This window comes from Dama dama, chromosome 28, assembly GCF_033118175.1.
Source record: "Dama dama isolate Ldn47 chromosome 28, ASM3311817v1, whole genome shotgun sequence".
Classification (NCBI taxonomy): domain Eukaryota; kingdom Metazoa; phylum Chordata; class Mammalia; order Artiodactyla; family Cervidae; genus Dama; species Dama dama.
Genome location: NC_083708.1, coordinates 25,762,282 through 25,789,768, shown reverse-complemented (window position 1 = coordinate 25,789,768; position 27,487 = coordinate 25,762,282). Strand labels below are relative to the sequence as shown.

The 27,487-nt window shown below is 43.4% G+C and overlaps 1 protein-coding gene across 1 annotated transcript in view; it reads left to right on the top strand.

Moving 5' to 3' along the window:
- The first annotated feature begins 6,440 nt into the window (after positions 1 to 6,440).
- The window catches only part of TPD52L1 (TPD52 like 1), a 91,979-nt gene continuing 70,932 nt past the window's right edge, over positions 6,441 to 27,487 (top strand). Inside the window, exon 1 of the mRNA XM_061131662.1 lies at positions 6,441 to 6,548. Within this exon, the coding sequence (XP_060987645.1) occupies positions 6,530 to 6,548 (19 nt within the window). The 5' untranslated portion in view covers positions 6,441 to 6,529. The remainder of the gene's footprint in view (positions 6,549 to 27,487) is intronic.

The following is a 27,487-nucleotide window of genomic DNA, read 5'->3' as shown; positions in this document are numbered from 1 at the left end:
TTTCTGCTGGGAGTTGCTTTTAGGCACGTAATCTGAGGGTTTTATTTATTTTTCCTCCCAGTCAGGTTGCCCTCCAAGATTCAAAAACTTCCCCCAGACCCGCCAGTGCGAGGGTTTCCTGGTGTTTGGAAACTTCCTCTATTAAGACTCCCTCCCCAGGATGGGTCTCCGTCCCTAGCTCTTTTGTCTCTCTTTTTATCTTTTATATTTTGTCCTACCTCCTTTTGAAGACAATGGGCTGCTTTTCTGGGCACCTGATGTCCTCAGCTGATGATCCAAAGTTGTTTTGTGAAGTTTGCTCTGCATTCAATTGTTCTTTCAGTGAATTTGTAGGGGAGAAAGTGGTCTCCCCGTCCTATTCCTCCGCCATCTTGGCTCCTCCAATTAATACGTTTTAAATGTATTTTAGAGATTGCTAATTTAAAATGATTCTACATTTTAAAGCTTTAAAGTCTAAAGGAGTAAGTTTTAGTATTCGTGTATACTAATCCTCAGGGTACAATTAAATAATATGCCTCTTTTCAATGGAAAAAAAGCACCTTTATCCTCTAAATTCTCTGAACATCTATGCATAATTTATGACCCAGACACTACATTTAAAAATTTTGGAGAAACTTAGAAAAAGCAAAATCTGCACACTAGGTTTTTTGTAAAGGATTTTATATAGTATGATCAATTTATTGAGGAGTTTTTGAGGGATAAACATATCTCATATGGGGTACAAGGGAATTCATTGATATTTTCATACACCTCTTGGAAGGATGGGAAATTCAAGGTGATACTCATTCTATCCTAACATTTCTCAAAACTATTTGGACATCAGAGTTCCCCATGGGACTGTCAGGGCCAAGTCTTCTTTGCTCTGCTGGGAGGAGGGAAGGACAGGGTAAGATGAACAGATAGGCCTATGTCTAAGCTCTCCTTCATACTTCTCTTCCTTCCCCAACTCCCCTGGAAGGAGGGACAGAAAATCCTTGCTTTGCTCACATTTCTTTTTCATTATATTCTGTTTACCCAGGTGGTGACTTTTTAATCTGACAGCTCAAATTTTCATATCCTTTAAGTATTTAAATTTTAGTTTCAACCACAAGCTTTAGCATCAGATAGACTTAGGTTGAAATTGTGACTTTACCATATTTTAGGTATCTGTGCTTGATTTTACCTTCTAGGAACAATGATAATTATTAGTAATAATTATAGTGAATATATGTCTGTGTGTGTGTGTGTGTGTGTGTGTGTGTGTGTGTGTACATATTAATATATTCATCTTCAGATACTGTGGACAGTTTCTATTCTCAATCTTGGAAGCATATCAATATTACCTAGAAAGCTTTCAGTATTACCCAGAGAGCTTTCAAATCTAAACGTCTGCAGAGTGGGAGCCAGGTGGTCAGAAATATTTAAAAGCCCCTTCCCTGTGTTGTGAGGGTGAATCAGCGGCTGGGAAACACTGCTCTGGTCCCAGAGGATGGGAGGGAAAGAACACATTAATTAATGCTGCAGAGAACATCCTGCCACAAAATGCCACAAATACCAAAACTCAGGCTCAGAGGGGCACAGAAGCTTGCCTCCAGTTACATGTGCGTGTGCGCTTGGTCACTTCAGTCGTGTCAGGCTCTTCGCGATCCCATAGACTGAGCCCTCTAGGCTCCTCTGTCCATAGGGTTCTCCAGGCAAGAATACTGGAGTGGGTTGCCCTGCCCTCCTCCAGAGGATCTTCCTGACCCAAGGACTGAACCCGCATCTCCTGCATCTCCTGCATTGCAGGTGGATTCTTTCCCACTGAGCCACTGAGGAAGCCCCCTCCAGTTACATAACTAGTACTTTTCATCAAAAGTGCTTTCATCAAAAGGCATCAAAAGCATGTTCTAAATGACCCAATCAAAAAATGGGCCAAAGAACTAAACAGACATTTCTCCAAAGACATACAGATGGCTAACAAACACTTGAAAAGATGCTCAACGTCATTCATTATCAGAGAAATGCAGATCAAAACCACAATGAGGTACCATCTCGCACTGCTCAGAATGGCTACTATCAAAAAGTCTACAAATAATAAATGCTGGAGAGGGTGTGGAGAAAAGGGAACCCTCTTACACTGTTGATAGGAATGCAAACTAGTACAGCCGCTATGGAGAACACTGTGGAGATTCCTTAAAAAACTGGAAATAGAATTGACATATGACCCAGCAATCCCCCTGCTGGGCATACACACCCAGGAAACCGGAATTGAAAGGGACACGTGTACCCCAGTGATCATCTCAGCACTGTTTACAAAAGCCAGGACATGGAAGCAACCTAGATGTACATTGGCAGAAGAATGGATAAGAAAGCTGTGGTACATATACACAATGGAATATTACTCAGCTATTAAAAAGAATGTATTTGAGTCAGTTCTAGTGAGGTGGATGAAACTGGAGCCTGTTATACAGAGTGAAGTAAGTTAGAAAGAAAGTCACCAACACAGTATATTAATGTGTATATATGGAATTTAGAAAGATGGCAAAGTGAAGTTGCTCAGTCATGTCCAACTCTTATCAACCCCATGGACTATAGACTACCAGGCTCCTCAGTCCATGGAATTTTCCAGGCAAGAGTACTGGAGTGGGTTGCCATTTCCTTCTCCAGGGGATCTTCCCTATTCAGGGCTTTACCCTCTGAGCCTGTAACAATGACCCTATATGCTAGACAGCAAAAGAGACACAGATGTAAAGAACAGACTTTTGGACTCCGTGGGAGAAGGCAAGGGTGGGATGATTTGATAGAAAAGCATTGAAACATGTACATTACCATATGTGAAATAGATCACCAGTCCAAGTTCGATGCATGAAACAGGGCACTCAAAGCCGGTGCACTGGGATGACCCAGAGGGATGGGATGGGAAGGGAGGTGGGAGGGGGTTTCGGGATGGGGAACACATGTACACCCGTGGCTGATTCATGTCAATGTATGGCAAAAACCACTACAGTGTTGTAAAGTAATTAGCCTCCAATTAAAATAAATCAATTAGTTTTTTTAAAAAAGCATCTTCTTCAGTGTATTAGTAAGGATCACGGTCAGAGTGGCATAATTTATCTGCCCTTTCCTATTTGTACCTCAAATTTCTCTGCTCTGCCCATCTCCCAAGGTCTCCCTCAGCCGGCTCTGAGTGTGCTCTGGGGAGTTTTAAGTGACCCAGGAACTTATTTAGGCAAGACTGTTAGTATACCATCCCTTTGTACACATAAGATTCCCACTGCATCTCCACCTCTGAAGAAAGATCAATTGTGGAGGAGTGAACAGGTTTTCATTAATCAAATACACACCTATTGTTTTCCAGGTGAATTATCTACAGAGACAAAGAATACAATGGTGAAGATGGCTGTTTCCTTAGCTTTAAAGAAGTGAAGAAAATTCACCATCCTAAGTGCCAAGAAAAAGGAAGACGTAAACACAATCTCCCTTGACTAAACCATTAACCCGGTTAATTCCTCCATCCTTCAAGACTCAGCAGAGGCAAGCATCCTCAAAGGAACCTTCCTTTGTCTCCTCCTCCATCTGAGTTAGGAGAGCTCCCTTATTTGCCCAGGTGCATACTTGGCTTAACTCTGGCACGGGACCTATTATACTGCACTGCTTTATAGAGCATCTGCCTTCTCATGAGTCCATGAACTCCCTGGGTAAAAAGGATCATGCCTCTTAATGTATCTTTAGTATCTAGCACAGTCCTTGGCACATAGAAGAGCTTCAGTAGCTGTTTCTGAATCAATATCAATATTTTCTTATTATGAACAGTGATAGAAGACATCAAGAGGGCAGACTTTAACATTTTGTAAATCAGAAAAATGAGTCAGAGCTTAGAAGAAGTTTAGATGACTCAAGGTGGAAAGTCATTATCTATTTTTAGCTCCTTTTAACTGCTAGAAGTCAACTCTAACCTGTTGTTTAATCTCCAGGGTAGAGAGGACCAGAACAATGAAATAGGCTCTAAAAAGTTATTTAATCACCAATTCTGATTCATCCTTTGGCACATCCTTGTTAGCTATCACCAAAAACCATTCAAAACCCATGCTTGGTGTTCTATAGAGGAATTTTAATGGCAATGATTACAAATCAGGGACCTCTTCAATACAACAAGAAACACTGATGTGTTTACACATGTTCCAGGCAATTATGACTGTTCCTCTTTCAAGCAAAAAAATGTCTCTCTTAATGTTTATTAGACTATATTCTGAGAGTAACTATAGAACCTACTAGTTGTTGATTCAATAAATCATTTTATAGCTATTTTATAAGGCTCTTTGGCAGGCAACGAGAGGCTCAGTATAAAGACCCACATTGGCAATGCAGGAGACCTGGGTTCAATCCCTGGGTTAGGAAGATTCCCTGGAGAAGGAAATGGCAACCCACTTGCCTAGAAAATTCGACCAACAGAGGAGCCTGGTGGGCTACAGTCCACGGAGTCACAAAGAGTCGGACACGAATGAGTGACTAACACTTTCACACTTTTAATATGAGACCCGCGCTGGACCCTGACAGATTTTCCCATCTAAGAGAGGACAAAACAACAACTGAGCAATACAGCAAATCCTTCAAGACGAAATGTAAGTCAACACTACATTGTATTTTGCAGATGAAGGTGGTATAGATGGGAGGAAGAGATACCGCGACAGCTAAAGATCTGAGGAGGTGCAGCAGGAGTTGATGTTTCTTAGTCCCTGCCATGCTTTCTGGTCACATTGCCAGGTCAGGTCAGGCTAGGAACAGAAATGTAAATTTCTAGTCTTTTGTCTCAAAAATGTGACTGCTTCATTAACCTACAGGTACAGCCCATGGGCTTCAGATTAGAAAAATTGATGCTTTTTATTGGCAGATTCTGTATCTGTGAATTTGCCTCCCTATGAAAATGTGTGATACCAGAATCAATAGAGCGCTTTCATGGTCCCTCCTGGACAAGGGCAGAGCCCTGAAAAAGTTAGGGGGACTGGTATATACCTCCTGGCAAAGGAATCAAAAGGCTAACTGCCACCTTTTTGTTTCAGCTCTCAGATGGTACACAAGTGCGCTTCTCACAGACTACAATGAAGGCTACTATGAAGGCTAGTTCTACTATTTAAAAAGGCCTCCATGACTAGTTGATGGTATAGTGGTGAACATAGCTGCCTTCCAAGCAGTAGACCTGGGTTCAATCCCCAGCCAGCGCAGCAGGCTGATCTTTGGGGCTTCCCAGGTCGTGCTAGTGGTAAAGAACCCACCTGCCAATGCAGGAGACTAAGAGACCTGGGTTCAATCCCTGGGTTGGGAAGATCCCCTGGAGAAGGGCATGGCAATCCACTCCAGTATTCTTGCCTGGAGAATCCCATGGACAGAGGAGCCTGGTGGGCTAAGGTCCTAGCTGTGGGCTAAGGTCCTAGCTAAGGGCTAGGGTCGCAGAGTCTGACACAGCTGAAGGGACTTAGCACTCATGCACGCAAGCACCAAGCCTAGTGCTAAAGAGCTGTGGGGTATCCTAAGTGCCTGAAGGCTGTCTGTGCCTTAGGGAGAAATGCAGATATTGAATAAGCTTCTATTCAATTCTGCTAAGTTAAATAAGCTTAATAGTGCTGTGGGCTGGGGGAGTTCAATATTAGTGAGTGAACAGTATGTAGTAAATAAAGTATTTTTAAACAGAAACACACATTTGACAAAGTTATATACTAACAAGTTGACAAAAAAGTATTGAGTCCAGAGGGTCAGAGGAGCCTCCCACTGTATTTCCACCAGAAGGAAGGATCCCTTATTGTAAAGCCCCTTTCCTTTCTCTCTTCAGAGCATTGTCCCCCTATGCTGCAAGCCCATGGATCTAGCCATTGGCCAGCAATGGAATTCATAAGAAACTGTCCCATAAATACACACATACCCTTTCATCTCCAGTATTCTGACAGCATAATTGATACCCTTTTCCTTGATTTAAACGTACACATAATTTTACCTCACATGTTCCGTTGGCATAGATTCCAGAGCCACCGAACCACTAGAGTGTATAAGGGTCGCTGTTTAATGATATATCAATATTCAGGTCTGTGAACCGGCAGACGATTCTGACGATTATTTACATGGACCTCGGTGATACCCAAAAGAAAAATGCTTTTATGTTTGTGGATTATTTCAATGAACTATAGAAAGTGGGTATCAAAAAATGTATTTCCAAAAAAAAAAAAAAAAATTGAAGGCACCTCGGACCTCGAGCCTGCTTCAGACATCACCGGGCGGAGCACGCGCCCTGAGCCCGGAGCGCGCGCCCCCGGCCCGATGCCCGAATCGGCCGGCAGGTGGCGCCCAGCGGTGGGCTGCACCGCCGCGCGGTCTGGGCCAGGTAGACTGGAAGGGGCGGAGGTAACCGGGAGCGGGCAGCAGAGGCCGCCCGGCGTCCCCCACCCGCTCCACGCCGCGCTCGCTACACGCGTGCGGGGAGAGGACGCGGCCAGCTGCCTTCCGAGCTCCGGCGCCGCCGCCGCTTCTCCGCCAGGCGCCGGGTGTCCCCGCCACTCTCAGTCCGAAGTCGGCCACCATGGAGGCGCAGGCTCAAGGTGAGTGGTCGCCGATCGCCCCGAGGGTCAGGCCCTGGGGCTCCCAAAGGCCCTTTCCCCGCAGCACCTAACTTTGCTCCCCGGCCGAGCGGATGGGTGACCTCAGCCCATGTGTCCACCACTCTACTCCTCCCCGCGCCTGCGGGACAATTCCTGCTCCCCCAAACTCAGGATGTGCTGTGGGCTGGGGACCAGTGGAGAGGACCCTCGACAGGAAACGCGCCCCGGGATTGCTCGACTTCTTTCCCGGCCAGTCGCGCTCACGCTTCCCACACCTCGCGGGCGCCCGCGGGACCTGTTGGGCAGGGTCCGGAGAACCCCTTTCGTCCCCTTCTCCCCGCGGGGAGTAGGGAGGGGACGCGACGACTCCTGCGGTACACGGTGGGTTCGCGTCCTGCACCCCCCGAATCCCAGGCTGAGCGCAGCGCGCGCCGAGGGGCTGGCTCCGCGGAGACCCCGGGTCTCCCGGACACGCGAGGGGTTTGCGGCGCGGAGACCTGCCTTCTGAGGCGCCGGAGTGCGTTACCCGCCGGCTGATGTTCGCAGCTTGACGCGAGGGTCCCGGTTTCCTTCGATCGGGGGGAGACCTCTGTCTCCCTTGGCGCGCGGGGCCTTTGAGCTCCGCGGGTCGCTGGCTCCAGGAGCCGGAGAGGGCTTCGCCGAGGGCAGCCTGGTGTCTTGAGGTCGCCAGCAGAGAAGGGTTAGGGAATCCCGGTGGAATCGTGCCAGAATGGAAGTAAATGGAATGTGTAAAGAAGCAGAGATGGACGAATGTGGAGCAGGAGACTGGTGGGAAGTCTCTGACTCTGTAGAGTCTCTCTTGGGAGCAACGCAGAGAAGGAATGGATGCGGAGTTCAGCCTTTTTCAGGCTTTAGAACAATCATCACCACCTTTCTTCCACGGGAAATTCTATGTAGGCTTTTAAATCAAATAAGAGCCCCGTTTAAAAAATTTAAAAAAGAAGAGGTTCACGACCCTATGTGCTCCCCTTTCAGGGGCTTAAGTGTCCTACATGAGAGAGACTTGGCAGATGCTGGGTCTGGAGTCACCCAACAGGTTTGGCTGCCAGGCTTAGAATGGTCTGAACAGTACGAACCATTCTCATTCTTTCCATCAGCCAAGATCTTGTCCATAAAGCTGTTGCTTCCAGTATTTTTCCTCCACTTTCAATCTAAATGGGAAAGGAGAATTCAACCAAGGGTGGGGAATTTTTGTATGTGTGCTCAGTCGTGTTGGACCCTTTGCAACCCCATGAACTGTAGCCCACCAGGCTCCACCTTCCATGGAATTTTCCAGGCAAGATACTGGAGTGGGTTGCCATGCCCTCTTCCAGGGGAAATTTCTCAACTCAGGGATCGAACCTTCATGTCTTGTGTCTCCTGCACTGGCTGGCAGATTCTTTATGCCTGTGCCTCCTGGGAAGCCCCTGGGGAGCTTCTTAGTCTAATTCAAAAGTTGAGATCAGGTCAGAGGCCTTCACTCCTAAACTGAAGCAGGTAGGAACAGCTGGAGCTTTCCAACCTGCTTTGCCAATGAGAATTATTTGCAGTTTTAAATACAGGCCCTGGCCCATTCCAGATCCAGCAAACTGGAATCTCTGGGGCCTGGGCCTGGGTTTATTTGAAAGCTTCCCAAGTGAATCTGTTATTCAGTGAGGTTGGAGAGAAAAACTACAGCACGTAGGAAACATGCATCAGACTGGACCCACCAGTGTTATCCGTTTGCTTTACTTGTGAGATTTACTTAACAAACACTCCAGTGCTTTCCTTTGCCAAGCACTGTGCTAGGCGGGACAAACATGGCCTGGATCCCTGCTTTGTGACATTTATAGTGGAGGAAGAGACGGGCATTAATTTGAGAGTTATTTGATAACTAAATGGAAAAATTGCAACCATCTAACTGATAAGAAGAGGACCACAGTGTAGTGAGAGCCTGAAGGAAGCTCCCAGCCTAGTCAAGTAGTGAAGTGAAGTCGCTCAGTCGTGTCCAACTCTCTGCAACCCCATGGACTGTAGCCTACCAGGCTCCTCCGTCCATGGGTTTTCCCAGGCAAGAATCCTGGAGTGAGTTGCCAGTGAGGGCCTGAAGAAAGCTCTCAGCCTAGCAGGTGATAGTCAACCCAGCAGAGTTTGCTCACTGCGTCCCTGTTTCTGCTCTTTGTGCTTTACATGAGTTGACTCACTGCTTCATAGCAGTTCCATGAGCTAGGTAGTGTGGTCCTTCCCATTCTCCAGAAAGGAAACAAGCCAGACATGTAAATCCCTTGTGACACCAAATATATAATATTGCAGAGTGGATGCTGTGAAGGCCCACTCCCCATGCAAAGCCTACCACTTTCAGAAGAGAACTAAAACTTAAGTCCCTACCTGCTGTTCCTCTCTTTGGCCCCCTCTGCCTCTTCTCCCCTTCATGGGAAGCCCTCCTAGGGAGAATGGATTAGGGTAAAGGTCAGCCAGGGGGACAAAAGTAAATAGAGTTAAGAAATACTTGGGAAGGAAAAAATGGTAACTTGGATTGGCTGTGAAGGATGGCGGTGTCAAGGATGACTTTCAACTTTATAGTTTTACAATCAGGTGGATGATATTTGCCCCTTAAATTCTCATCTTCCCAGTACATTTTCAGACTTTTTTTTTTTTTTTGGTTGGTTAAGAAGCAGACATATTCTTTAAGAATGAAACGTTTGACAAAATCTTTATGGTTTATATTAAAGAGATCTTCTTTCCATTTGGTGCATTTCTCTGGCTAAATAATTGCCTCTTAGATTCTAAGGGAGTCCTGTAGTTTCCTAAACGCAAGCTGCTATCCTCAGCACTGTTTGTTTTAGAATTATCTAGAGTGGGGATGGCTTATCTTTCTGCCCCTTGATCTAGAGAAAAGCAAACATGAATGAGGTTAAGTGGTCAGTGCTATTGAGATGTCCTCAGGTATTTTATAGTACCTCTTCCTGGAGGAGGGGATGGCAACCCACTCCAGTATTCTTGCCTGGTGAATCCCACGGACAGAGGAGCCTGGGGGTTCCAGTCCATGGGGTTGCAGAGTCAGACAGGACTGAAGTGACTCAGCATGCACTTTATAGTACAGATGCTATGGACTTCGTTTGCACACAAATCTCCATAAATGCAGTAGTGGGTCTTAGAAGTAAAATGCTGCTGTTAGGTTCTTTGACTTTGTAGAAGAACAGATTACTTCCAACAAAACAGGAAGACATTCTGGGAAGTTGGCAGAAGGAAAAACACAGAAGTGGGGCTAGGAACAATTCCATGAGGCGAGGCTGGAGAACTGTGTGCAGTGAGAGGCCCACAAGAGGCTAGTGTTGCCAGTTGTTTTGCTGGTACTAGAGAATTTTGCTTTAATAAAATTGATATATTAGAGAGAGAATTTATTTTGGAATGTAGCACTTTCCTGAAACATATGGCAGTCCTTTAAAGAAGGTTCCTGATCTTTTCATATTTCATTATCTTTTCGCCTTTCATATTTCATTACTCTAGAAATTAACTTTTTGTTTTTTCCAATGTCTTGAATGTTAAAAGGAAAAAATTTCACTTAATACTTGCATGTATTCAGAATAATAATTGTATTAGTGTCCTATGATTGCTGTAACAAATTATTACAAATATAGTGGCTTAAAACAACAGAAATGTATTCTCTCACAGTTCTGGAGGCTTGAAGTCCAAAATTACCGTCGCTGGACCAGAATTAGGGTGTCAGCAAGGCTTCGATCTTTCTGGATGCTCTCAGAAGTACTTTTTCCTCGCCTCCTCCAGCCACTGGCCGCATCTCTTCAGCCTCTGCCCTTGTGGTCCTGTCGCCTTCTCTTCTATCAGATCTCCCTCTGTCACTCTTATAAGAATATTTGTGATATTTCATTTAGAGCTCACCTGGAGAGTCTAAGATAACCTTCCCATCCCAAGATTCTTTTCCCATTAAAGGTAATATTTACAGGCCCCAGGGACCAGGACCTGATATCTTTGGGGGCCAATATTCAGCCAATTACAGTAACTATTTTTATATTCAGACATTCTATTCAGGAGAATTCTCAGAAATCCATGAATGACTTCAAGTAATATATGTCAGATTAAGCCTGTTTGCAGATTCCATTAAAGTGAAATGTCATGTTTATCTTACGTTCCTCTTTGCTCACAGGGCATTTGTTTGGACTCATCTTGTTCCAGGAAGAAGTCAGGGCACTTTATACAGACAAATGAAACACAGGAAGATAATGTAAGTTAGATGAAAGAAAACAAACAGATAAGAGCAGAAAATACAGCGAAGAATGAGCTCTAGAAAAAATGAATACAGTTATATCCTTTTTATTAATATTCCATGCAAACAAATTCTTGCTTTGTAAGCAAAGCATATTATTGTTTTTTGACAAAACAGTAAAATAATCCCTTCTCTCTCAAAGAGCAAGAGGTTAACTTAAGTCTCTTATATTGTAGGGATCAGATTACGCAAAGAAAAAGAAATCTGTTTTTCCCACATTTCAGGCTGTACAATCGTAAACCTCAAACTATGGAAGCTAGGTATTATACCTTTTGATTTATGACTATGATTATGACTTTGATTTATGACTTTAAAAAATATTATAAAGAGTATTCTTACTGTCTTCAAAGCTACTTTCTACTGTTTTACTTTCCCTCTAAATACAAATTTTAAAGTAGGTAGTGATGTGTATATAAGATAAAGTCAATCATTTGTAACAAATCATATACTGTTAGGCTTCCCTGATGGCTCAGTGGTAAAGAATCCACCTACTAGTGTAGGAGACACAGGTTTGATCCCTGGACTGGAAAGATACCCTGGAGAAGGAGATGGCAACCCACTCCCGTATGCTTGCCCAGGAAATCCCATGGACAGAGGAGCCTGGCAGACTACTGGTCCATCGGGTCACAAAAGAATCAGACACAGCTTGGTGATTAAACAGCAGCATGTACTGTTGTTGCAATTAAATTTTTTATAAAATGGAGTCACATGAAACATAGATATTATGTTGTTGTCATTGTTGTTCAGTTGCTAAGCTGTGTCCAACTCTTTGTGACCGCATGGACTGCATGCAGCACGCCAGGTTCCTCTGTCCTCCACAATCTCTAGGAGTTGGCTCAAATTTATGTCCATTGAGATGGTGATGCTATCTAACCATCTCATCCTCTGCCACCTCCCTCTCCTTTTGCCTTCAGTCTTTCCTAGCATGAGGGTCTTTTCCAAGGAGTCGACTCTTCGTATCAGGTGACCAAAGTATTGGAGCTTCACCTTCAGCATCAGTCCTTCCAATAAATATTCAGGATTGATTTCCTTTAGGATTGACTGGTTTGATCTCCTTGCAGTCCAAGGGACTCTCAAGACTTCTCTCCAGTACTACAGTTTAAAAGCATCAACTCTTTAGTGCTCAGCCTTCTTTATGGTCTAGCTTTATGGTTTTTACGGTCTAACTCTCATATCCATACATGACTGCTGAGAAAACCATAGCTTTGACTATATGGACTTTTGTCAGCAACATGCTTTTTAACATGCTGTCTAGGTTTGTCATAGCTTTCCTTCCAAGGAGCAAACTTATTTTAATTTCATGGCTGCAGTCATTGTCTGCAGTGATTTGGAGTCCAAGAAAATAAAATCTGTCACTGTTTCCACTTTTTCCCCATCTATTTGCCGTGAAGTGTTGGGACTGGAAACCATGTGTCTTTAATATTGAGTTTAAAGTCAGCTTTTTCACTCTCTTCTTTCACCCTCATCAAGAGGCTCTTTATTTCCTTTTCACTTTCTACCATTAGAGTTGGTATCATCTGCATATCTGGACATTTCTCACGGCAGTCTTGATTCCAGCTTGTGATTCATCCAGCTCAGCATACTAGAAGCTATTTTGAATTGCATTCCCTAATATATGCCTTGTTTTCTTAATACTTTTTGACAGGCAGAATTTGAGAAGTTGCTTCAAAAAACTTAGAAGTAAATGAGTCCATTTTTCTGGTCAATCATAAGATTTGGTACTTGGTGTTAATATGTTGTCTCATGTATTCTTCACAATACAACCTTTGAACTAAATCTGCATTTTTATACTATGGAACTGAGATTGCGCAGTCTCGCTTACTTCCTCTAATTTACCAGCCAGTGTGTATGCTGAGTGGCTCAGTCATGTCTGACTCTTTGCAACACCATGGACCATAGCCTGCCATGCTCCTCTGGGCATGAGATTTCCCAGGCAAGAATACTGGAGTGGGTTGCCATTTCCTTCTCCAGGGGATCTTCCCCAGCCAGGGATCAAACTCTTGTCTACTACATTACAAGCAGATTCTTTATCCTCTGAGCCACCAGCGAAGCCTAGGGAAATAAGTAAATAATAAATAAGTACTTTGGCAACTATCCTTTAAAATGTGTAAATCATCTATACTTAAAAACTGGCAATTGGAGAAAAGAGGGTGGCAGCCCCAGTTACCAGTCTGGCATTGCTCTCCACATATGTGAATGTTCGTCATTGCTGCAGTTCTGGAGTGTCCCCAGCAACACTGTGAAGCCACCTCCTAAACTGAGTCAGGATGCAGTTAAGAAGACAAGAAGGATGACCCTAAACTGTGGATTTCCAAGCCTGTCATTCTATTTATCATTGAATGTTTGTGCAATGAAGTGTAATTTCTTTAAAATCTATGCATTAAATTAAGAATCATTATTAATGCACCAGAGAAGGCAGCAGAACATTTTAATGAATTTGAGTTGGCTAAAAGCAAGCTTTGGGTCCTCAAGGAAAGATGAATTTTAAATAGTTTCTCACAGTGTGAGTCGTTTATAAATGTTGCATTTTGATGCAGAGCATGTGAAAGTCCCAGAATAAAACCACAAATCTCCAAGAATACCCCTTTATTGCCAACCTATTACTTCTTCCGCAGAAGACAAAAATCCGATGCTTGGCTATTTGTGCTGTAGCCAAATGATGTACCACGTACCAAAAACGTGCGTATATATATGTTACATCTCTAGAGTTATATCTAGTTATTTGCACCTTACACAAATTACATTTTCTCTGATGTGTATCTAAAACGCAGAATCCACCAAGCCCTTGGAAACTGCAAAATGCAATTTTCTTATAATTAGACACTTCTTTTGTCAATCAATAGCAAGAGCAGCTTGTCAAGGATCCTGGAAACAGAACTGATTCATTCAGAAGAAAATGATAACTATGGGGACAGTGAGAGGGGAGTCTCTTCAGATTTCTCGATTTCAGAGTCTCTGGCTGTTGGATATTTATTTGTTTGTTTTCCTCTGATTTCTGCCCCCTGTATGTGAATGAACTGAGAGTAGCGATAATGAGAACAGTAAACAATCTATAAATATTGCCAACATTTGGGATTTCAGAATTCATGTAGGATTCATTTCTACATGAAGACATCATGGAAAGATGGTTCCCTTACTCAAGAGTCGAGACAAGTCAGGAGGAAATTGAAGTCTTTGATCCTCATTATTCCTCTTTTGATACCCCAGGATCCATCTTCTTGCTTTCTGCAAAGTTTATTTCAAATGATGGAAAGGTTCTTATGAGCACTCACCCGTTTCTCCTATTTTACAAATTCCATGAAGGACATTACTGACAAGGAAAATGTCTGTTTATTGTGGACTTACTGTGTGCCAGACCTGGTTCCAATTGTTTATGAGATGTTCTGCCAGGTTCCCAGAGCCCCCCTCAATGACTCTATACCTGAAAGAAGGAAGCTTATTCTGAGGATTAGGGCTTGCATTTGTCACTGTGACCATTGAGAGAATATATAGAGGTAAGAACACACATGCAGAACTTTTTGGAAGTATGATCTTGTTATTTTGGGAGGGGGTATCCACCAGCCAGAAAGCAGCTGGTTGCTCCATGGCAGTGCTCAACGCATGTGCCTTATGGAGTCTCTTGCATGCAGGAGAAGGGCTGAGCAGAGACCTTGGCCTCTCCTTTCCAGAAATGATTTTGGCGTCTGAGAGAGAAAGGCCCTTGTACTTACAAACAGAAAATCTGATACATTTGAAAAGCAAATCTTGTATTGGAAGAAAAAAGTGGGTTGAGTACCAGTAAAAAACAGGGGGAAAACACACATCTAAAAGTCGATTCATATATATACTTGAAAAGAATTGGAATCACAATTACTACCCCCCAATGACTTAAATTCTTTTTTTTACATTTAAAAATATATTTTACTTTTGAATTGGAGGATAATTGCTTTACAGTGTTGTGCTGGTTTCTGCCGTATGACTATGCAAATAAGTCATAATCATGTATATATCCCCTCCTTTGTGAGTCTGCCTCCCCCCTCCCATCCCACTCAACTTAAATTCTTTGATTATGTATGTTATGGGGTTGCTGACTTCCTTCATTAAGAGAATTGGGCAAATAATAGTGTTATTAGCACTAACATTTTTTATTCTGTCTGCCTTTATTTAGTTAAATGTTAATTTATTTATTTTTAATTGGAGGATAATTGCTTTACAATGTTGTGTTGGTTTCTGCCATACATCAAGAGGAGTCAGCCATAGATACATATGGCCCCTCCCTCTGGGCTGGGGACACAAGAAGCTACATGAGCACCTCCCTCCCACCTCCCACCCCAGCCCACCTCTCTAAGTTGTCACAGAGCACAGGATTGAGCTCCTTGCATCATACAACAAATTTCCACTGGCTATCTTTTTTACATATGGTAATGTATATATTCCAAAGCTACTCTCTCAATTCATTCCACCCTCTCCTTCCCCTGCTGTGTCCAATAATCTGTTCTCTATGTCTGTGTCTCTACTGCTGCCCTACAAATAGGTTCATCAGTATCATTTTTCTAGATTCTATATATATGCGTTAATATATGATATTTGTTTTTCTGACTTACTTCACTCTGTATCACAGGCTCTAGGTTCATCCACCTCACTGGAAATGACTCAGATTTGTTCCTTTTTATGGCTGAGTAATATTGCATTGCATATATGTTCCATAACTTTTTTATCCATTCATCTGTCGATGGACATCTAGGTTATTCTGTGTCCTGGTTATTGTAAATAAAGCTGCAATGAACATTGGGGTGCATGTGTCTTTTAGAATTGTGGTTTTCCCAGGGTTTGTGCCTAGTAGTGGGGTTTCTGGGTCATATGGTAGTTTTATTCCTAATATTTTTTTAAAGAAATCTCCATACTGTTCTCCATAATGAGTGTATCAATTTACATTCCCACCAACAGTGCAGGATGTGGAGAAAAGGGAGCGATCTCCACATCCTCTCCAGCATTTATTGTTTGTAGATTTTTTTTGATCATGGCCATTCTGACTGTTTGTAGTTCTGATTTTTGTAGTTCTGTAGTTCTGATTTGTAGCTCTCATTGTAGTTTTGATTTTCATTTCTCTAATAATAAGCAATGTTGAGCATTTTTTCCAGTGTTTATTAGCCATCTATATGTCTTCTTTGGAGAAATATCTCTTTAGGTCTTCCACCAACTGTTTGATTTTCTTGTTTGTTTTTCTGATATTGAGCTGCATGAACTGTTTTATTTTGGAGATTAATCCTTTGTCAGTTGCTCCATTTGCAGTAGCTTTCTCCCACTCTGAGGGTTCTCTTTTCACTTTGTTTATGGTTTCCTTTGCTGTGCAAAAGCTTTTAAGTTTAATTAGGTCTCATTTGTTTATTTATTTATTTTCATTTATTTCCATTACTGTAGGAGGTGGGTCATAGAGGATCTTGCTGTGATTTATGTAAAAGAGTGTTTTGCCTATGTTTTCCTGTAAGAGTTTTATAGTTTCTGGTCTTACATTTAGGTCCTTAATCAACTTTGAGTTTATCTTTGTGTATGGTGTTAGGAAGTGTTCTAATTTCATTCTTTTACACATAGCTGTCCAGTTTTCCCAGCACTACTTATTGAAGAGACCATGTTTTCTTCACAGTATATTCTTGCCTCTTTTGTCAAAGATGAGGTGTGCATAGGTGCATGGGTGTATCTCTGGGCTTTCTATCTTGCTCCATTGGTCTATATTTCTGTTTTTGTGCTGGTACCATACTGTCTTGATGACCTACCAGCATCACTTGGCTCAGTTACTCAGTCCCTCCTCCCTGGATCTCTTTGTTGTCTTGGTATCCAAAGAATAGCCAGGAGAGATAAGAAAGCCTTCCTCAGCGATCAATGCAAAGGAATAGAGGAAAACAACAGAATGGGAAAGACTAGAGATCTCTTCAAGAAAATTAGAGATACCAAGGGAACATTCCATGCAAAGATGGGCTCAATAAAGGACAGAAATGGTATGGACCTAATAGAAGCAGACGATATTAAGAAGAGATGGCAAGAATACACAGAACTGTACAAAAAAGATCTTCATGACCCAGATAATCACGATGATGTGATCACTCACCTAGAGCCAGACATCCTGGAATGTGAAGTCAAGTGGGCCTTAGAAAGCATCACTATGAACAAAGCTAGTGGATGTGATGGAATTCCAGTTGAGCTATTTCAAATCCTGAAAGATGATGCTGTGAAAGTGCTGCACTCAATATGCCAGCAAATTTGGAAAACTCAGCAGTGGCTACAGGACTGGAAAAGGTCAGTTTTCATTCCAATCCCTGAGAAAGGCAATGCCAAAGAATCCTCAAACTACTGCACAATTGCACTCATCTCACACGCTAGTAAAGTAATGATCAAAATTCTCCAAGCCAGGCTTCAGCAATAAGTGAACCGTGAACTTCCAGATGTTCAAGCTGGTTTTAGAAAAGGCAGAGGAACCAGAGATCAAATTGCCAATATCTGCTGGATCATCAAAAAAGCAAGAGAGTTCCGGAAAAACATCTATTTCTGCTTTATTGACTACACCAAAGCCTTTGACTGTGTGGATCACAATAAACTGTGAAAATTCTGAAAGAGACGGGAATACCAGATGGGAATGCCAGACCACCTGACCTGCCTCTTGAGAAACCTGTATGCAGGTCAGGAAGCAACAGTTAGAACTGCACATGGAACAACAGACTGGTTCCAAATAGGAAAAGGAGTACGTCAAGGCTGTATATTGTCACCCTGCTTATTTAACTTATATGCAGAGTACATCATGAGACATGCTGGGCTGGAAGAAGCACAAGCTGGAATCAAGATTGCCGGGAGAAATATCAATAACCTCAGATATGCAGATGACACCACCCTTATGGCAGAAAGTGAAGAAGAACTAAAGAGCCTCTTGATGAAAGTGAAAGAGGAGAGTGAAAAAGTTGGCTTAAAGCTCAACATTCAGAAAACTAAGATCATGGCATCTGGTCCCATCACTTCATGGGAAATATATGGGGAAACAGGGGAAACAGTGGCTGACTTTATTTTTTTGGGCTCCAAAATCACTGAGGATGGTGACTGCAGCCATGAAATTAAAAGACGCTTACTCCTTGGAAGGAAAGTTATGACCAACCTAGATAGCATATTAAAAAGCAGAGACATTACTTTGCCAACAAAGGTCCATCAAGTCAAGGCTATGGTTTTTCCAGTAGTCATGTATGGATGTGAGAGTTGGACTGTGAAGAAAGTTGAGTGCCGAAAATTTGATGCTTTTGAACTATGGTGTTGGAGAAGACTCTTGAGAGTCCCTTAGATTGCAAGGAGATCCAACCAGTCCATCCTAAAGGAGATCAGTCCTGGGTTTTCATTGGAAGGACTGATGCTGAAGCTGAAACTCCAGTACTTTGGCCACCTCATGCGAAGAGTTGACTCATAGGAAAAGACCCTGATGCTGGGAGGGATTGGGGGCAGGAGGAGAAGGGGATGACAGAGGATGAGATGGCTGGATGGCATCACCGACTCCATGGACATGAGTTTGAGTAAACTCTGGGAGTTGGTGATGGACAGGGAGGCCTGGCGTGCTGCGATTCACAGGGTCGCAAAGAATCGGACATGACTGAGCGACTGAACTGAAGGGCTTTTCCCCCACTCCTTCTTCACAAGTCCTGCTTCAGTCTCCTTTCTTTATCTGCACTCATTCTCTTGGTGAGCTTTTCATACTTTTAAATTATATCCATAAACTAACAACTCCCACATCTGTTTCCTAGCCTGGACCTGGCCCCTCACCTTCAGCCTGTCTCTACATGAATGTCTAATAAGCATCTTAAACTTAATGTGTCTGACACTGAATTTCTGATCTTCTTTCTTGGAAATAACCCTAGAATCCCAGTATCTCCCAAGGTTATCCCCATCTCAGCTAACAACACCATTTCAAACACAGTAGCCCCAAACCTAACCCTGGGAAAGCTTTTGTTTTGGGGCTCCACCACCCCATCATATCCCATTTCCAGTCTGTCACGCTAGCTCTACTTTTAAAATATGAAAATGTGTGTGTGTTAGTGCTTAGTCATTCCCAACTCTTTGCAACCCCATGCACTGTAGCCTACCAGGTTCCTCTTTCCATGGGATTTCCCAGGCAAAAATACTGGAGTGGGTTGCCATTTCCTTTTCCAGGTTGGGGTGGGGGGGTCTTCCCAACCTAGGGATCGAACCCAGGTCTCCTGCGTTGCAGGCAGAACCTTTACCATCTGAGCTACCAGAGAATCCCCCTTTCAAAATATACCTAGAGTCAAACGACTTGCACCCTCTCTGCACCTCCCAGACGGTGATCTGGGCCACCATCATCTCTCACTGACTCTCTGCTGGAGTCTCCTAGCTGGTCACCCTGCTTTGGCCCTGGCCTGTCTTCAGGCTGTTCCCCCACATAGTGCCGAGAGTGACCCTCTCAAAACATGTGGCGTCAGGCCACTCGTCCCTTCAGGACTCGGCAGTCAGCTCTCCTTTCGCTCAGGATAAAGGGCGGGGTCCTTGCTGTGGCCACGAGGCTGCTCCATGATCAACCCCCCTTCTTCCTCATTTCCTGCCTGACCTCATCTCCTAATGGACTCCCTCAAGTTCCCCTGGCTGCCTCTTCACAGCCTTTCAACTCACTGAGCCTTCTGCCTCAGAAACTCTCCCTTGGCTGCCTCCCCGGCTCGTGTCCTCATCCTCGTTTCCAGTCGGGGTCACCCTTCGTCCTGGCAGCCGGGCCCTGTTGTGAGGAGACAGTTCTCCGTCGGTATCTCAAGTTTCTGCACGGCTGATCTTGTGAGCAGAGGCATTCACAGCTAATTCTCCCTAGATTGTCTTTTCTGGGAGGTTTTGCAAAGCAGGCAGCCTTGGAAGACAGAGACCGCCTCCCTTGGGGGTAGATAGGTTTACCGTCCGAGATAATAAAGATCAGGACTCCAGCGAGACCCGACGTCTGCGGATCTGTATAAGATCAGAGCATCCTAATCTCGGTGTTGCTCTCTGAAACTCATCCCACTGTGTAATCAGACAACACCTGGCCCTCAGCGTGTCACCCTGCCGGAATTAGGGCTCAGGGAACTGGTGCAGTGATGTTACCATGGCTACTGCTATCACTGTGAGTAATAAATTCTCTCTGTTCTGTGACCCAGGAGTCGGGTGTTTTCTGCCAGCATCTCTGAAGCTGGCAGGCTAATTTGTTTGTTCGCCAAGTGGGGCAAAATCAAACCCTTCACAATTCTTGACACCCATCCTGAGCCATTAACTTCAGACGGCCCCGTTTTAGCCTTCATCTATCTGAACCTTGTCCACAGTGAGCAGTCTGTAGGCCCACCTAGAACCTGTGTCTCTTCTTCTAGGCTGTCCTCTGGACTACAGAACGCTCTGCGTAAACAGCCCTCAGTGGGCTGCCAGGCTTGTGTGTCCCTTCGCAGGTGGATCCTGCTGCCAGCATGAACAGTCTTCATCCTGAGCTATGACAGAGCTGACTGTTCTTAGGGGTGGCAGTGGTGTACGGGCAATGTACTGCTTGTCAAAGTGTGATCCCTTGACCAGCCTCATTAACTTCAGCTGGGAACTTGTTAGAAATGCGTATCCTTAAAGCCCCACTCTGGGCTTCCAAGGTGGTGCTAGTGGTAAAGAACCTGCCTGCCAATGTAGAGACATAACAGATGAGAGTTCAGTCCCTGGGTTGGGAAGATCCCCTGGAGGAGGGCGTAGCAATCCACTCCAGTGTTCTTGCCTGGAGAATCTAATGGATGGAGGATCTTGGCGGTCTACAGTCCATGTGGTCACAAAGAGTTGGAAACGACTGAAGCTACTTAGCATGCATGCACGCAGCCCCATTCTAGACCTACTGAAGCAGAGACTTTGGAGACGAGCCGTCTCTGTCTCCAATGCCCTTCCAATGATTCCGATGCACACTCTGCTTGAAACTTGTGATATAAACTCACCAGGCTAGGCTTCTGCATGCAGGTGTATGGGACCCCCAACTTGTGCTCATGGTGGACAGACCCCAGGGTGACCCCAGTGAGGATAGATTTCTGGTTGGCTTACCCCTGTGTGATCCCTCCACCTGGATCTCAGGTCTGTTTGCTCACCTCTTACTGGAGAGATTGGGTCAAATGTCCTTTGAGCTCCTGACTAGCTTGTTCTTGAAAGGCTCCTTCAAATTCTTTATCACATGTTGCTTTTTAAAAATAAAAGTATGTGTGCATGTATGTACGGGACGTCCAGGTGGCGCTAGCAGTAAAGAACCCGCCTGTCAATGCAGGAGACATAAGAAACTCAGGTTTGGTCCCTGGTTCGGGAAAACCCCTGGAGGAGAGCATGGCAACCCAGTCCAGTACTCTTGCCTGGAGAATCCCATGGATAGAGGAGCCTGGCAGGCTGCAGTCCATAGGATTGCAAAGATTTGGGCATGATTGAAGTGACTTAACATTTGTGTGTGTGTGTGTGTGTGTGTGTGTGTATAAAGCCTCTCTTCCTATATATATACAAAGCTATAAAGCAGCAATAATGGAACTATGCTTGTTTCCATTTCTATGTGGAAAGCTGCTGCTGCTGAGTCGCTTCAGTCATGTCCGACTCTGTGCGACCCCATAGATGGCAGCCCACCAGGCTCCCCCATCCCTGGGATTCTCTAGGCAAGAACACTGGAGTGGGTTGACATTTCCTTCTCCAATGCATGACAGTGAAAAGGGAAAGTGACGTTGCTCAGTTGTATCCAACTCCTAGTGACCCCATGGACTACAGCCTACCAGGCTCCTCCGTCCATGGGATTTTCCAGGCAAGAGTACTGGAGTGGGGTGCCATTGCCTTCTCTGAAGTTTGCAGCCAAATTAGATATTTTCTTTTCCTAACGTAACTCCTAAAATTTAAGTCTGGATGCTGGTCCTTCGCATTTAGAGAATGACTGTACACCCACATAAGCTGTTTCTCCAGGCTGAGGATATGAGTGCGTCATGTGGGGAGAAGTCAGGAAGAAATAGAAGAAAAAAAGAAAGAGGTTCTGGCATATAAAGGGACTCCAGCCTAGTGGTGGGAGCACAGATGTTGTCTCATAGAATTGAATTCATGAACTGAATTGAGTTCAGTTACTTTTTGGATGTGTGACTTTTAACTTAAATCTCAGTTTTCTCATCTGAAAAATGGTGAGAGTGGTGGGTTTGGTGATGACTGAGACGATGCCCATGAGGCACTTAGGACAGTGCTTGGGTACTATTCCAGTAATGAAAAGGAAAGGTGAGATTTATTTATTAAACCGAAGTCCTTTCTTATGAGCTTACCACCCTATTTTTGTCATAGCAGTTAGGTGTCAAGCTACTATCTTTAATACATTCTTTTATCAGAAAATTCTTTGGATTTTGTACACCACCTACCATGCGATTAAAAATAGCTCTCTGGAGCTAAGGAAAGATGAGTAGGTTGAAGATAGAAATAAATATATAAGTTGCTGGAATTTGGACATCTGGCCCGCATGCAGAGTTCTTTTCTGGAGTGTAAAATTTACCTAGTAAAGCACACTGCAATTTTGCTAACAAGAGGGTATTTTAAATGATTGCTCCTTTGGTCCTTCTTGGATCAAAACTTAGAGATAGGCAGACATACAAAGCCATGTTCATCATTTGGACACATTTTGAGGATGTGAGTGCTCAGTTGCTTAGTCATGTCCGACTCTTTGTGACCCCAGGGACCCGCCAGGCTCCTCTGTCCATGGGATTTCCCAGGCAAGAATACTGGAGTGGGTTGCCATTTCCCACTCTAGGGGATCTTCCTGACCCAGGGATTAAACCAGCGTCTCTTGCGTCTCCTGCATTGACAGGTGGATTCTTTACCACTAGCGCTGCTTGGGAAGCCATTTTGAGGATGAATGAGTTAAATTCTTTGCTTCCATTTCCACTGCTTCCCTCATAATAATTTCATAGATCATCGGAGGCGGGGGAGTGCTGGCAGTGCTTGTCTTTTCAGATGGCAGGTCTTATTTCTGGTCTTTTGTGGTTTGGATGTTGATTATTACAGTGCAGCCTTGCTGAAGCAACGCGGAGACCATGGAGCAAGGTGTGTGTTCTGGGCGGCAGGCCTCTGAAGATCCTGGTGTCTGTTGCTTAGCAGCACGCTTGAGATTTCCACGTTTTCTGAAAAGCTCCTAATGACAAATGTAGGTTTCTGCTCTTGCTATTCAGAGGTTTCAAAAAATAAGGCACAAATGAAAACTACACACATATATATATATGTGTGTGTAGGCTGTACTGTGCAAAGTCGCTTTAGTCATGTCCGACTCTTTGCGACCCTATGGATTATAGCCCGCTAGGCTCCTCCATGGGATTCTCCAGGCAAGAATACAGAAGTGGGTTGCCATGCCTCCTCCAGGGAGTCTTATATGTACATGCATATATATTTTATATATATACCCATCCCAATCTATTTCCTTTATTCTGCCTTCTTTTACTTCATAGCACTATGGCATTTTATATCATGCATAACTGTTTGCCTCCATTTTCTCCCAACTATTATTTAAACTCCTTGAAGGCAAGGAACTTTGTCTTCTTTATTTTCATATCCCCAGTGTCTGGAACAATGACTGGTCCATGGAAAACACTCTGTAAATACTTGTGGAGGAGACAAAAATGAAGGAGTGGCTAGTACTGAGTGGATAACATCTTATCTAACCCCAGCGGGGTGTAATAGGAGATGAACATCTCAATTTTTATAAGAAATGGCTAGTTTTTAAAAACAATTTTATTGTAATTTCTCATCAAATCTTTCTAAATTAAAGAAGCGCCGGTAAGAGTGATGGACTTCCCTGGGGGCTCCGCAGTAAAGAATCTGCCGGTAATGCCGGAGATGTATGCAGGAGGGTTCAATCCCTGAGTCAGAAAGATCCCCTGGAAGAGGACATGGCAGCGCTGTCTTAGTATTCTTGCCTAGAGAATCCATGGACAGAGGAGCCTGGCGGGCTACAGTCCATAGGTTTGCATAGAGTCAGACATGACTGAAGCTACTTAGCACACACACAGTAAGCGTGATAGTAAGAATTCTCAGTATTCTTTCATTGTCATGATTATCTCCAACATAAGTACCGAAGATGATATTAAGCTTAGGAGTTGAGGGATGTCAATATAATAGAAGCTGGGGTAGAACTACGTTGCTCCTCTTAAGGAGAGTGAGAAGGCTCTGGAGAGGGTGAGGGGGAGATACAGGCAGTAGGGAAGGAAGGACCCACAAGAGTGAACCTTGGAGAGAGAAAAGGAAATACAGCGGGAGAGAAGAAGAGATGCCTGGAGGCTGAGGAGAGAAACTGAGGACAAGAGATGCTTCTAATGGCTCTCTCCCAGGAAATGCTATCAGTCACCTCCTAGTTTTCCCTGCGATATCTTGATTCAATGAAGAATTTCTTTTTTAAAATAGGGTTTTGTTGGTAAGACAGCTCAAAAGAAAAGAGGTCACTGGACAGCTGATATTTATTTGACAAGCAAAGAAATAGATACTAGGTTTCTCCCAGTCTCCATTAAGCCACTATTGAACAAATACGTCATAGACTTCAGGATGAGCTGTGCAGATGAACCGTGTTCCCTGATCCCAGGTTTTCCTGGCTGTCCTGGTGCAGAGTCCAACAAGGCAGAGGAGGGACCAGAAAGAGAGACTGTAACCCACTCTCCTGAGGATGCTTTACCCAAGCAGCTGATTTTCATTGCAGTGGAAAACCCTGCATCAGCAATACTTGATCATGCTGTTTTACCTGGACAAATGAAAGTCTCATTCATAGAAATAAAAGCTACCAGAATTTGGTAGCATTTTCTCCTGCAATGTGCAGGTGGCCTGCTCTGCTTGCTGTTTTGTAGAGATTTATGAGAAGATATGTCATTATTCTTACATCCACCTTTCTGCCTGTTGCAAGAAGTTACTGAATTAAACTTGAAAAGCACTTATTTCCTTCCGTGAATGAGCCACCTCTCCCAGGTCTTTGCTGATGACCTGTGAGGGTTTGAAATATTGCTGCATATGCATCCATTTTTCTCCCAACTTCACTGACCTTTCATTGGAGAGTATTTTTAGCTTTTTTGAGAATTTAGGGCAAATTCTGATTTCTGAGGGCATCTCTTACAGAAATCAGACTATGTGGGTATTTCAGTTTCATAAAACTAAAGATGTATTCTGTAAAATGAGTATTTGACTCAGGATTAGCCTTTATACTAATGAAGTTGTACACTATGAAGTAAATTTAAAATAAGCTCCCAAGGAATTACTGTGTAATGTAAAAGCATATTTTTTTTGGTAAAATCTAATCGTAATACAAATAGATGTAATCATTTTGATAATCAGATGTTTGTTGAGGCCCTATGTAAATACTACTATTGTGCTGTTAAAAAGTATCTGACTTCCTAGCAGATACAGTAAATGCTGCTGCTAACACATTAGCTTTTTGAACTGTGAGCTGTATATATCCACACACCAGTGAAGAGCTCTCTTGACTGTACTGGATGGCACGCTCATCACTGGACATTTTTCTGTCTCTCCATTTCCCAAGCCCACTTTCTAGTTTCCCATGTTTTGTCCACCTGGAATCCTGGTTCCTCTCATGTCGACTTGACAGATCCCATCCAACTGCTAATGAGCTTCTGGTTTTCTCTCTGGAGTTAATCCCGCTCTTTTGCCAACTTCAATGGCATTTTGAATCTGTTGTGTCCTTAAGGAACAGCATCATCACTGAGAGTTGGGAGAAGTTAATCAGTGATCATACAGTCTCCTCATTTTGTAGATGAAAACACTCCAAGATCTGGGGTGGTTTCTTTTACGTGGGGACACTGGAACCAAACGTGGGTTTCCTTCCGGCCTCGTGGCCCTGTGATCCTGTCCTCTGTGTGTGGCCTTCTCCCTTCTGAATCACGTTGTGATTTGTTCCTGTGCCCTGTTGAAAAGACTATTTGGAAGTGTTTTTTTCTTTTTTTCATTTAACAGTTAACATTTTATTCATTGCAATCAGATTCAGAAAATTTACATTCTTAAGTTCAGCTTGCAAATCTTATCCTATTTATAAAATGAGAAAATGCTAATAATTACTGTTAAAGGTACTTTGAATAGTATGATATTAAAATAGTATGATATTAACCAATATATACATTTAGCTGATATAGTCAATTTCATGTTTGAGTACTTCAGTTTTTCCAGTTGACTATCCTGCCCAATTACTTAAATCTTGTAAATCTAGAAATTAAATATATAAATATATAGTAAATCTAAAATTCTCTTAAATGTCCTGATGTTACTTACAAATTTAGTAAAATTTCTACTTTAAAATCACATTTAAATCAATGACCTAATTAAGTGTTTAAAATTGTAATTATAAACCTGATAGTCTCTCAAAAGATGAAACTCAACCATAATAGGATATTCCAAATATTCAGATGCCTTCCCACAAGTTCGCCAGTTCTGTGGTCTTACTCATTTCTTCATGCGGTAATTACCTAAAATATCTACGTGTCAAGGCATTGTTCTAAACTCCAGAAAAACACAAGCAAACAAAAAGAAAATTTCTGCCCTCAGGAAATTTCTCCCCCCTATTTGAGGGAAGAAAGTGAAAATCGCTCAGTCATGTCCAGCTCTTTGTGACCTCATGGACTTATACAGTTTATGGAATTCTGTAGGTCATAGTACTGGAGTGGGTAGCCTTTCCCTTCTCCAGGGGCTCTTCCCAACCCAGGGATCGAATCCATGTCTCCCACACTGCAGGCTGATTCTTTACCAGCTGAGTCACATGGGAAGCCCATTTGAGGGAAGAGGCAAATAGTGAACATGGGCTACCTCCTAGGCTATATAGCCTTCCAGGCTCCTCTGTCCATGGAATTCTCTAGGCAAGAATACTAAAGTGGGTTGCAAGTCTCTTCTCCAGGGCATCTTCTATACCCAGGGATTGAACCCAGGTCTCCTGCATTGCAGGCAGATTTTTTTTATTGCTGCACCACCCGGGAAGTCCATATAAATAGTAAACAACATAAAATTAAAGACATAGTTTACTAGATATATTGGTCAATGTTAGAGAAAACAGTGAACAGTTGAAGGGGGTGGGTGGAGTGATGTTCATAGATGCTTCTGCATCTTTGTGGGGTTGTACTCTGCACAGAGACTTTATCTGTTAACTGAGCTTACTTTCCAGGAGACAGAGTTGGCTTGCTGAGTACGTGTGAAGTTGCACAAGGACAAGAGATTTAGGTTGGGACATTGCCTACATTCCCACTGGTGACACTGGTGAATACTCTGAACTACTGCATCCACAATTCTGGGAGTTCTAGAAGGAAATCTGCAGCCCCCACTTGATTGGATTTTGCATTTCTTTGCCTCTTACAAAATATGAACATTCTTTCCACTCAACTGTAAAGGCCTCTGCTGTATCTCTGAAATCCTTCATTTCTTTGAACCACTCAACAGACACACCTGACTGCATTCTTGGCATCCTTCATGGTTCTCTCCTTCGTTTGGACACAACTTCCCCAGTCACTTTCCTGTTCAACTTTAGCTCCCCTGGCAACAGAGAACTTCAAGAAGAAAAACACTGGGCTTCGTTGCATGACTCTGTTTATCATCGTGTGCTGTGGGACACAGTGGATTACCCAAGAAAGCTCTCAGGACATGCTTAAAGCAGTAAGTAACCACTATGCTCCCTGGTGGTCTGTGATTAGGA